The sequence below is a fragment of the Podarcis filfolensis genome (genome assembly GCF_964270895.1).
Source record: "Podarcis filfolensis genome assembly, chromosome: 10".
Lineage (NCBI taxonomy): Eukaryota > Metazoa > Chordata > Lepidosauria > Squamata > Lacertidae > Podarcis > Podarcis filfolensis.
Window position 1 is genome coordinate 42,515,732 of NC_139612.1, and position 12,692 is coordinate 42,528,423.

Consider the following 12,692-nt stretch of genomic DNA (forward strand, 5'->3'; position numbering starts at 1 on the left):
GTATATGATTTTTAAGACAACTGATCTCCACTGATTATTTCTATGACAGAGTAAGGTTCAACTCAAAGCATAATTCCTATTACACAAATAATCCAGTTCTATCATAATGCACTCATAAAAATAACCACTACTATCCAATTGGAAAACCAAGTGGAATTGAAAACGTAACATCAGATTAAGTTATTGTCATAACAATTCCCCAGCTTTTGTTACTTATCTTTAAAACAAGAATAAAGGCTGGGCTGGTATTGAGGTCAATTTAGGGTTAAGTAACTTACTTTTGTTAAAAGCTCAGCATTTTCACATTTGAGTTCTTGAGAAACTCATGGATGGGTACCATGCAGAACTGGGGATTTGATAATTTTTTTAAATGTGCAAATAAGGCCCATAACTTAATATCTTACGATCACTATCTGCCTCAGTTCCTCAGACATTTTCCTGAAAAAGCTCAGAAGCACTGATCTGTGCCCTACATATTTCATTGTGAAGTCGGATGCACCGGCTTCATTCTGCTGCTGTGAAATCTATGTATTCTCCTACCTTTAAACTCTCCTGTCATTCAACATACTGACTCCTATCTGATTTCTTGCTTCCAATGTATTTAATTTTTGCTCTTAATGTTTTTAGCCATGTGCTCCTCCAGTTCTACATCTCCTTTTGCATTTGTTCTACATCCCACGCTTGCATTTCAGTAACTTCTCAATAACAGTAGACCTTCTAGCTTAGCTTCTTTTATTGACGTATTAAATAACCCACAAGTGTTCTGAAGAAGGTTGACCCGGTTAACTTTTCTTTAAAAAGTAGGCAATTTGTATAAAAAAGGGAAATCATAAATAAGTTTTGAAGTCAAATGTTACTGCACTGCAGACTTTATTGGCAACTATCCAGTGGAAACAGGATGCTGAACTAGATATGCCTTTGGTCTGAACCATCAGGGCTCTTCTATTTTTAAACATTACAGTTGGATCCTATGCATATAGTCTCAATCCTATTCTCATTCAACTAATGAAACTAAAGGGTGGAATGATACTGTTAATTAAGGGTGTGTGGCTTTCTTTATATGAAAGTTAAGGGCACATTCATTTATAAGGCTATTTAGGTTCTGTTGTCCTTTCCTTTTAACATTCAAGGTAATACTGTATGTATTCCACACTTTCTTCAATATAAGGTTTTCAAAATTTTAACTGACTGCAGCAAGGATTATAAAATGCTTTGCTATAGAAATTATAATTTAGGAAACTATTGTTTTAATAACTAGCTACAAAACTATCACATCAGAACACACTTTTAATATCATTTACCAATATGCTCAATTTTCTCTCTGATAACTTCATACTCATGGGGCCAGCGTACTAGATTCAGGTGTCCAGCTGCAGGAGACAGGCCGTATAAATCTCGTGGTTCACGAAGCCGTGGCACCCATTTCCCTGAGTTATATTCCAATAAAATCTGTGTGGTCCGTGGCAAAAGTTGATCATAAAAAGAATCTATAAGATTGGGGGGGGGGGAGGAGAGAAGGCATTGACTCATTTTGCCTTGGATAACTTAAATTAGACAGCCAAGTTGTCTGATACAATTGAAAAGAATAATCTCATCTGCCTATCTGACATGATTTCTGTACTGCATTTATTTTTTTATTGTATGTATGAATTGCCTTTCCTCCAAAAGGAGCCCAGGGCTTCTATCTTACAGAACATGAAGAAGCAACAATAAAGCAAGCATATACAAATAACCACAAACAAGCTATAAAATAACAAGATCATTAAAACACAAAGTTCATTTGCAGCTGCTGGGCATTAAAAACACCAAAATATCAATCTGTATAAGAACACAACATTGCAAAACGTAGCAACTATGTTTTTATAGTAATTTATAAACTGGTCCAGGGCTCTCTTATCAATTTTGTTTAAGGAAGAAAATGCAGAATTTGCTTTCAAAATACTTGGGTGTGTGGTTTTGTTCTGTTTTGCAAGTGCTATTATTTCTTCATTTCTATTAGCACATACCCTTTTTAGGGTGGCTACTTTATGCCTCCAGCTTCAAGAACTCTCCTCATGCCATCATCACATCGCAGACAATTCCCCACTTGTGTGTGATCTACTTGCACACACGCAGCGCCAGCAACCCAGTAGTGTGGAAAGGACTTCCTGGTTCATGAGGAGACCTTTCCCAGAGCCCAAAGATGACACCCTCTTCCGGCTCTGGGGAGGGTCTCATCGCAAGCCATGAAGACTCTCCTGGGGGCTTCCACTTATGCACATTTCACTGCATAAGCAGGGAGTCGCCTGTACAGATCACAAAAAGATTATTGCCACATATAAATATCGATATTATACCACTACTAGATTTTAACAGCGAGTTATCCTCATGTCTGACACTAAACATGATTTCTTTAGATGTTTTTTGCAACACTGCATGCTAGAACTTTGCTGTGTTCCACCTAGCCGCTAATTCTTCTCTACCCAAATGCATTTCAATTCACTAGTTTGACAATGAACAACGATATTCAGACCTGCATAAAAGGCACACCGCTCAAGATCTTCTGTTAAAAATGGGTTAAAGGGATCTTCGTCCTAAAAAACAACAGAAAAATACAACAGAAAGTAAGGTCACGTGTTTCTTGCACACGGAAAGTGGACAAAAATATTTGAAATGGGACACTGTGCACTCAATAACAGTGACCATTATGATTCTAAATAAAGAAATAATTGAATTGTTTATTTTTGCTAACTTTGTACTACAGTGCAAATGAAATCAAGAGGGTATCATCATGAAAGAGAACAGATTGCAGGCTTTAAAATATCAAAAATAGACACACCATTAGAGACCTTAAATAAACAGTTTAATAAACAGTATAGCAAGAATTGTTGGATTGTGAGCAAAGATGCAAGTAATGCCTCCCTTGTAAGTCAGATAAATGAGTTGGTTTTCCCCCACCCCCAAAGTCTGTATAGACTTCTAAACTTCTGCTGAATCTGTTGTGCATGAGTCCAATGAATTATGATAACTGCTCACTGCATAATATCCTGCTGTGAATTTGGAAACATGTGAGAGGATTAATAGGGCCAGAATGATTATAAATGCTCCTTAGTAGTCAGTGGTGAAAATCAATACTTGGAATGAAGTACATGATTTCCCTTCTCTCTATTTTATCTTCACAACAACACTGTGAGGTACATTAGGTTGAGAAACAATGACTGGCCCAAGGCCACCCATGGCTACATCGGAATTCGAACCCTAGTCTCCTAGGTTCAGCACTCTAACCACCACAGCACACCAGCTAGACCATGTTTCCTCTGGCATGGATATTCCCATTCAGGGATGGCAAACTAAATTTTCTTTAACAAATCAAACATTACAAGAAATAGGTAATATCTTCTAGAATAACGTATAAAACTGAAGATGGAGCATACCGAATTGTAATCATCACTGGTTATTTGTTCTATGTGCTGCTTGTCCTTATCTGAATCTTCGGACATAATCTCCTGAAACCAGGCCTTTTATTTTTCCTCCACAGACTGTAAAACACATAAAAATCAACTGTTTGAACTCTATAGCAACTTTGACTACAGCTCTTGTCACAAACAAAAAGGAGGCATTAGAACCCCAGTACCCTGTGGGTTTTTTAGATGTTACATGGCACCAATCATTTTGACTAACTAGTATTTATTATATAATGAAATAACACTTTTCCAACTCAGAGACATTTTTCCATTTTAAGCATAGGATGTGTGAGTTCTATTACTGCCCTATGTATCACCTAATAGGTTTATAAGTGAACAAAGCATAAATCTCCAGATTATCTGTTTATTATAATTTTGCTATGCACAGTTACAATTATAATTTGCCCTTGCTTTTTGATGCTATGTAGGATGTGTATCAAAAACAACAGCCTCAGGCCTTCTTGGATGGCACAAGAGCCCCTGAGCATGGCTGCCCATCAACTACACAGATTCTGAGAAGTTGATGAAAACATTACTACTATACATCTTCCTGGCGAAGTTTATCCTTGATCAACCCATATAGTGAGGTAGTTGTTTCCATTGTCAGTCATTTTGACACAAGTAACGTTGCTGCAGGCAGGCAAAAATAAGTAGACTCAAGAGCAATGTTCCACATAGAAGATGCTGCTGACTGCTTTGGAATTATTATAATCAGGACTTTGATTCTGAAATCTTCATTCTCCCATTTAATCTTTTCTGCAGATTCTCAAAAAATAACTGTGAGTAGCCATTGATACAGATAAACAGCTTCTAATTCCCAGAGGGATAAATGTGTTAAGTCTCTTCCACCAAAGCCAAAGGATAGTTTTGTGGCACTTTAAAGACTTACAAATTTATTATGGCATAAGCTTTAGTGGACTAGAGTCCATGTTATTGCCACAAAAATGTAGTGAGGATAAGACCTCAAACCATTGCTGGTCTTTCATGATGAAACACTGCATCATTATTTACCATAAGAGAGAAAAATCACATAATGGACCTTCTTTCCATCCTTTTGGAAAGCTCAGTGGTACAGCATCTGCCTTATATGGAAAAGATTACAGACTAAATTTCCGGCATCGCCTTAAGAATGGGAAATACCCCATCTGAAATCCTGAAGAGACACTGTCAATCAGTGTGTAGATAATATTAAGCTAGAATAGATGTGCCAACAATCTGACTCGGTATAAGGCAGTTTCTTACAGTCCTTTGTCAGCTTTCTCAGATTTTTTATTAATTTTCCACATAGACATATATACATAAATAACAAATCATACAAAGCAAAAGCAATACAAATAAAGAAAAAAATAAAGTAAAAGGGAAAAAAATACAGTATATTACAATTAAATAACAGGTTAAAATGTGAAACTTCCAATAATTCTCATTATACTGCTTATATTGTCTATATTTTCTTGCACAGATTTGTTATTTCATATATATATATATATATATATATATATATATATATATATATATCCCATATGGTATCTAATACACTTTTTGCTTACAAGTATCAATCTAGTTCTGCAAGTATTTTGTTGTTTGTACAATGCAATTTTAGTTATTCTTTGAATATTTTCCATTCTCCGTACACTTTCTGGTTTGACACTCCTCTGATTCTTCCCATCAGTTTTTCTAGTTGCAGGTATTCTATCATAAGAGTCTGCCACTCTGTAATCATTGGTAGGATTTCATCTTTCTAGTTTCACACCGCTATTATTCTGGCTGCCGTGACTGCATACATAAACAATGGTCTTATATATTTTTAAAATTCTATTGGTAGTATACCTAATAGGAAGATTTCTGGTCTTTTTTCAAATGTAAATTTGAATAGTTTTTTACATTCACTATAGATGTTATTTCAAAATTCACGGATAACTACACAGTTCCACCAGATATGAAAATATGACCCTATGTCCTTTTTGCATCTCCAGCATGTTGGCGACCTGCCTTTATACATTTTAGCGAGTTTTAAAGGGGTGTGGTGCCATCTGTATACCATCTTCATAGTGTTTTCCCTAAGGTGCCATGAATTTAATATCTGTCCTCCATAATCTTTCCCATTGTTCCATGTAGATATTGTATACAAGGCCCTGCGCCCACCTTACCATTACTACTTTAACTTATTCCTCTTTTACTTCCCATTCTAATAAATAGTCGTAAATTCGTGAAATGTGTTTTCCTTTATTGTGAGTTACCGGTAACTCTTTTTCAAATTTGGATATTTCTTTTTCAAGACCTTCTTTCTTATCTATATACAATCTTTGATTTAACTGAAAATATTGGAGCCAATCTGACAGGTGGTTTTTGATTTCATCATATTTCTTCAAAGTTGGCTCATCTTTATCCTCTTCTACTAATAATCAGTACGTGGGCCACTCTCCTTTCATATTCCTCCTTTTAACTGCTATGGCTTCTGCGGGTGAGGTCCCAGATTTCACAGATGTAAGCCACTCATTTTCAATGTTGAAAGCAAAGGTCTTGAATAATGCTAAGGGAACATCAACAATACACTAGGCTGATGTAGGACAGTGAAGAGAGGGAAATGTTGCTTTCACAGTGCATATCAACTGCACAAATTCTGTCAAAGGCAAAGAGCCATCTGTGCCCTCTGCTAGGCAGTTTACTTGTGGAGTGGGGGGCCATTACTGATGAAGCAACGTAATTTTTTGTCAGCGTGAGCAAAAGCAGTTTAACATGTTATGAAGACACACTGAATTACTCCTCCATAAGTTTTGAATTCTAGTTGTAAACTGATTCTACTCATGAGCTGATTATTGACAATAACTATTGATCTATTTCTGCAAAACAATAGTATGCGTCTGATGCTACCTTCTCTGCTTACTGCAGATTACGTGGTTTTGCTGTGTGTTAAGATTTATTTTCCTCAGTAATGTAGGAAATGTATCACTTTGAAAATCAAACATTTTGCTGAGATGTATCATCTTCACAGCCTCCCTGACCAGAATGCAAAGGGGCAATAAAGCTTGCCTATCCTTGTGCCCTGTCTGTATAAGACAGAGCTATTAAAAATGGGAAACAACTTCCGATCCCCAGAACCCACTTGAGGAAATCATAACAGCTGTAAAAACAAAGGATGGGAAGAAGGAAAAGAAATATTAACAGACAGCAAGAACCTATGTTGCTCTTAATCTGTCAATAAGCAGTCAAGGAGCACCACAAACACTTTCTTGTTTTGCTAGGCAAAAGTAAATCAATAGTGTTGCCAATAAAGGTCACATTTGACAAGGATGACTGTAAAAGCAAAGGATGAAGAGTTTCAGCCCACACTCATTCTGTGCACTTATTATTTATTCAGCTACAACCAGGTACCACTTAAATTATTCAGCTACAACCAGGTACCACTCAAAATTTCAAAGTGAGGGACACTTCTAGAGTTTTGGCCTTTATTTCAGAGTACTGTACTGTAGAAAAGAAATATTCTGGAATGAGAGGCATATTCTAGGAAGAATTTAAGCAATCACAGTTTTTCTCAGCCCTCAGGCTGTAAGACACGGTCAGCATTCCCATTAAAATGCTATTTCAGACATTTGATAAAGGTTCAACAGTTGTTTTCGGTTAAGGAGGAATGCATGGAGGCAAACTAGCATACTGACAAGAAAGCTGGACCTCGCCTCAAATGCACTATGTAAGCATCTCCAGTACCCCAAATGCGACAATGTGCACACAAACACATACACAAAGCCATGTTTGGGAACTATAGGCCCAGGGGCCAGGTCTATAAACTTTCCCCAGGCCCCGCTTTACAACCTCAGCATTTTTGCCTGTCTGGATGGATTATAGAAAAGGCCTCTGGCCCCACCAACCACTTGCATATGGCCCTTGGAAAGTGATTGTGGCCCCTGGAATGTTTTCCCCACCTCCAGCCCCAGTGCAAAGGTTTGCCCAGTGGTATCATCTGGGGAATTAATTCCAGGGCACTATTTAACAGAATGAGAAGCGCCCCCCAAATACAGCAGTACTGTACTGGATAACCATATTTTGAAGTTAGTAAAGTAATAATACGCTTTATCAACTCCCCCCCCCGCCCCCCATTATAGCCAGAAATTAAAATTATTTCACCGCACCACTGAGTTTACCCTGAACTGCCAAGCTTGGGCGCTTCCAGACGAGGGCTTAATACTGAAAATGGGTCACTGAGGTATCGCAAACAGGTTGGCAACCAGGTGTTTAAAAACAAAGGACGTACAGGATTTTCCTCAGGGGGAAAAAGTAGGCCTGGATTAAATGGGAAGGAATCACAGGCTGGCATTTTGATGCCAACGACGTCATGTGGACGCTGCAAAAGAGAATTAAAAAAACAAACGGTGGGTATGAGGAGCACCTATCCCATTATAAACACCAGACCCCTGCCAGAGCAACAAGGCTTGGTAAATGTCACAAACATACGTGTCAGGAGTCAAGAGGCACCTATTCCCACGTTCCGGGAGAGCTGCACCTGGTCACCTCCCCCCCCCCGCCCATTTCTGCCTACCCGCCTTTCAGTGCCAGAGACGCCCTTCCGTTGCCCGCACACCATTCATGCCCGCTCCTCCCTCACCTTTGAATTAACGTGTGAATGCTGATTCCCGGGTTCGGGGGTGGGGTGGGGAGGAGCCGGGAAGTCCCTAACCCCGCATGGCTAAACCTCAACCCCGCCCTTGGCGGAAAAGCCCAGCCGCCAAGTCAAAGCGCAGCGCAGCGAGGGCGTGGCCTCGGCAGCCTCTTCGGGCCAGTGATGGCGGCGGGGCTGCTGCTCCGAGCGGAGGAGGCCGAGAAAAGACGTTGCCACGGCAACCGCGAACCGCTCTGTTCCTGGGTGGAACTGTGGCCGCTCCCCCGTTCTCTGCTGGTCCCACCATCCCCTTCCTCTGTTTAGATCTGCTATTTGACAGCCTCCCTGTTCCTATCACTGTCGTGTGAGTGGAAGAAACTCAACAGGTGAGGTTCCGCCAGCTCTGCGGAAAAGCCCCACCTGTTGGATTTCTCCCCGTTTCGTTCAAGGTGCAGGAACCTCACAAGGGAATGGATGAAATGTCAAGCACTATGGACTATGCCGAGATGGCAAAACTAACTGGAAAACTCAGAAACCAAGAGGACAATTTTTTAAATAAAAGAATGGGGAAAAAATATAAGTTATTTAGGAGACCACTGTGAGCAGATGGAAACAAGGCAGGATTTTGATTTCACTTGTGTAAAAATTACGATGGATAATACGGTTTGATATAAAAATTGGAGTATGGATGAATATGCAGTAGTAGATGTTTAAAATGAGACCCCATGAAAGGGATGGGGGGCAGTCTTGAGATTTGGATAATCTCTTTATATATATATACTTTTTTATTCTTCGTTTATTTGTATTTTGTATTTGTAGAACCAATAAAAATTATTTTTTTAAAAAATCAGGGAAGCAGGTATACTTGCCATCTGGGAGTGTTGCCAAGTCTGTTTATTCCACAATCCCAACACAAACGGATGCATTCCCAAGAGAGGAAATTTTCCCAACTCACTGTTCCCACCTAGGAAAAAGCAGGCTAATAAAGATCTTTACTAAGGATATTTAAATAATTGCCAAGCAAAATCAATATAATAAATTCAGCTGGGTATATATATTCAACAGAGGAGGTTTCCCCCCAGTATTACACCATCACAGCAGGGATGGCGGTGGTGGAAATCACCTAATTATTCTAGGTGTTCAAGGTCTTGCCTGAAAACGAGGCAACCGCTTTGTGTAGATATTTGAGGTGCATTGATATTTCTTCTGAGTCAAGGAAATACAGACACAAGGCACTGGAGATGTAGGAACTGAAATATTAAAAAAAAGCCCCACTCATTTTGTTCTGTGGGTCATTGGTGCTGCCAAAGTGGGGACAACATGATTAAGCAAAGCCCTTTGTGAACTGGAACAATAACAAAGCATTTAACAATTACTAACAGTTAAGAAAGAATGAGAAAGCAAGATTAAGAAAGGGCAGTAACAACAAAGAATAGATAAAAGGAAAAAAGTGACAGGATTACAGTACTGTACTGCATATATTTCGTTTGTTTCGGAAGCTTTTTTTGGACCCGTCTTGTGCAGGAGCAAACATCTAGCCACCTGTTTTTTAAAGAAATGAGAAGTGGGAAAGTGTAGGAATAGGTGCCTCTCCTGTGAAGCAAGGCTAATATTCCATCTTTCGTGTCCAGATGGGGGAAATTATCATTTAAAAAGGATTTGAAATAATGCACAAAAGCTAAAAGTCATTTTGATTGATCATTGAAGCATCTATGTGTAAAGATATTTAGGAAGTCTGTTACTCCTTGCTGGATCATTTTACATCTAAAACTTTTACAGATCTAGCATTTTTCATAGCTGTTAAAATGGGAATGAACATGGTAAGAGAGAGAAGTAGCCCTTCTAATAAATATATCTCCAAAGCAAGGAAATTCAAAATATAATTTAAAATTCTCTCAATATGCTGCCACTCCTTGGGGATTGTATTGTTTAAAACCTGGTATTAGTGAAAACGTTATGGAAAAAAGCAATGGAGGATTTAGTGCTTATGGGTTTTAAAAAGTAAACGGGATGTCTGAATCATATGAGAAAAATACATTACTTAAATGAGAAACTTACCTTTTCTGCGGTATAAATCTATGAGTGAATGCTACTATTACTAATAATCATATGAATGCTTCTTCCTGGAGGCTCTCATTTTCAAAGACTTTGTCTCATGGGGAGCTCCCAATATGTCCTTGTGCAAGCCAGCAACAAGCACAAAATGATCCAGACTATGAAATTCAGAAGGAAAGAAATCCACCTAGCTTCCCTCCCATGGGTCTAGCATTGTGACATATGGGAGATGTGAAACAGTATAGTGCAGCAGCCATTCTTTAGGGTCAGTGATATGGAGCTGAGCTGAAGTGCTCAATGGATATTTTAGTGAACCCGGGCTTAGCATTCAGTTTATGTTGTGCTGTTAAAATGCATCCATTTCCCATGGAGCACCCAGGTCAGCACAGATAATATGACATACAAAGAATAACATTCCGAGTCCCAGTTTGGCTCATCATGTAAACATAATTATTTCTCCTGTGACTGCCCAGAAGCTCTGAGTCATTCCTCCTCTGGAGCTTTATATAATTCAAGATTTGGATTGGCAGTTTTAGACTCCGTGTCAGATATTGCCGTTTCCACAGATGCCTCAGAAAAGGCCAGTTCATACTGTTACTTTTTTGCATGCACTGTTAGAGCACTTCAGCATGTATCCAAAGATGGATCGTGTAAAATAGACAAATCGTGGGAGGGTGTCTCATAAATCATTTATCTTAGCACTTGTGGTGCCCATAGTGATACGCTTATGGTAATGACATAATGCACTCCAGAGAACTTGCTATTGCAACATTACCCTCTTTCCTGCCTGGAACACTTGAACTTTGCTTCTACTGAACTTGCAATCTGCCAACCATTCACAAAAGAAAATGGGCATGTTGGTTGGTGGATAAGACAACTTGGCCACTCACTCTTTGGGACTCAAGGCCTGCAATCCTAAACACGCTTACATGGGACTAATCCTGATTAAACTGAGACTTAATTCTTCAGTCAATATCCATGGGGGTAGGGTGGGGGAGCTGTTAGTGTTGTAGAGGCTGGAGGTAGACCATTTAAATGTTTACTGTGTAAAGTTATTTTTGTGGGTATCCAATCATCCACCATCTAGCTAAGATCTAGCTTCATTGTTGGGAATGTGGGAAACCAGAAGCTGATTTCATGCATATGTGGCGAAATTACTGTAAAGGCTATGACAAATGATCACCAGTACAGAGAGCCTGGGCTAATGACACAGTGCTCCTTCCTTTTAGAACCAATAGATCATTGTTTCTAGCAAGTTTTGAAGTCAAGGGGTCTTTCCAGATAATAGCCAAAGAGTAGGGCCAGGGTTGCATGTGACCACAGCTGTACAAGGCTGGATCTAGACACATCAAAGAAGTGGTTCAGGAAAATGTGTTGTAAACATTCAGGAAAATGTGTTGTAAACTGTTGAAATCACGTTGGCGAAAGACGGGACTCCACATCGCCATCTGGTGTCACAGTTACAACGCATATAAAACGCTTTTTCTTTACTAATGTAGCTGAGTCCCAAGGTTACATATTTAGCAATGTATAGTTGCCATACAATGGATCACTTGCAGTATTGTCGTTTTTGCTGGTGGAGGAAGGAGTATCTAGAGGGTGCCCCCCGGTAACCTACCCCCCTACTCAGTGGTAAAATGAGCCTGCAAACCTTTGTATTTTCAGAATTTGCATCCAAGCTCCTTGTAAATTTTACCTTGTTGAAAGTACCGGTAATTGGATTGCATCAAACTTCAGGAATTCCATAGCAGAGAAACATTCTTAAAGGCCCAACTGATGTGCACTTTGTTGTCTGAACAGTACCTGTGGCATCAGAACTGCACAATGCGAGGGAGAGTTAAACCCTCCTCCCCAACCAGTGTCATCCCAATGAAAATCCCAGCCCTCCTATTTCCATTTTGTTTCCATCAGCCTCTTTCTATCAGTTGTTGCTGAAGCCGTGTTTGCAGTTGAAACAGCTGTTTTGTGCAGAATTGCTCTTCCACCAAAAACAGCTGTATTAAAAATAAAAATTGCCCTTGCAGATACAAGAGGCAAGGAATAGAGAGGAAAATAAATAGCCTTTCAAGCAAGCAAATAACTCCAAACATAATTTTGTTGCTGGCCTTTTATGCAAATCTGGTATATTCAAAATATTGTATTAAAGGAAATGTGTCTGTTCACTTTCCAGCTAGATTTAGCTCCAGCAGCTCAAGTGATACAGCCAGCACAGCTTTCTAAAAGCAAGTGAGAGCAGCTGCAGACACCTGCTTAGCAAAGGCTTGGAGTGTGTGTGTGTGTATGGTGGAGGGGGGGGGAATGATGCATTCCTGTTGATTATACAGCTTATAGAGAAGTGACAGTACTTTCGGTTACAGTACTTGATCTGTGAGATCCTGAGACAAAGAAGGCCTCTCCTCCACTCTCTTGGAAATGCAAACAGCATTTTTTTTTTTAAAAAAAAAGAAGACTGCTGTTTTGCGTGAATCTGGTAAATTTTAAAAGTTTAATTGCAAAAATAGTTCCACATTTTTTTTAGAAAGAGGTGTGTACACACGCACAAATATGTGCATGCATGCTCATTAAAGTACTAACTGAGGGAAGGGAACAAGACACAGTGT

The 12,692-nt window shown here is 39.3% G+C and overlaps 1 protein-coding gene across 3 annotated transcripts in view; it reads right to left on the bottom strand.

Moving 5' to 3' along the window:
- AGBL3 (AGBL carboxypeptidase 3) overlaps positions 1-8,251 on the bottom strand; it is a 36,469-nt gene extending 28,218 nt beyond the window's left edge. For 2 of the 3 annotated variants that reach the window (XM_083573659.1, XM_083573658.1), the window contains exons 1-4: positions 8,044-8,251; positions 3,414-3,518; positions 2,513-2,573; positions 1,302-1,487 (exon numbers count right to left, since the gene is read on the bottom strand). In XM_083573659.1, the coding sequence (XP_083429785.1) occupies positions 1,302-1,487; positions 2,513-2,573; positions 3,414-3,479 (313 nt within the window). In that variant the 5' untranslated portion in view covers positions 3,480-3,518; positions 8,044-8,251. The remainder of the gene's footprint in view (positions 1-1,301; positions 1,488-2,512; positions 2,574-3,413; positions 3,519-8,043) is intronic. The other variant, XM_083573660.1, reaches the window with a different exon arrangement.
- Between the last annotated feature and the right edge of the window lie 4,441 nt (positions 8,252-12,692).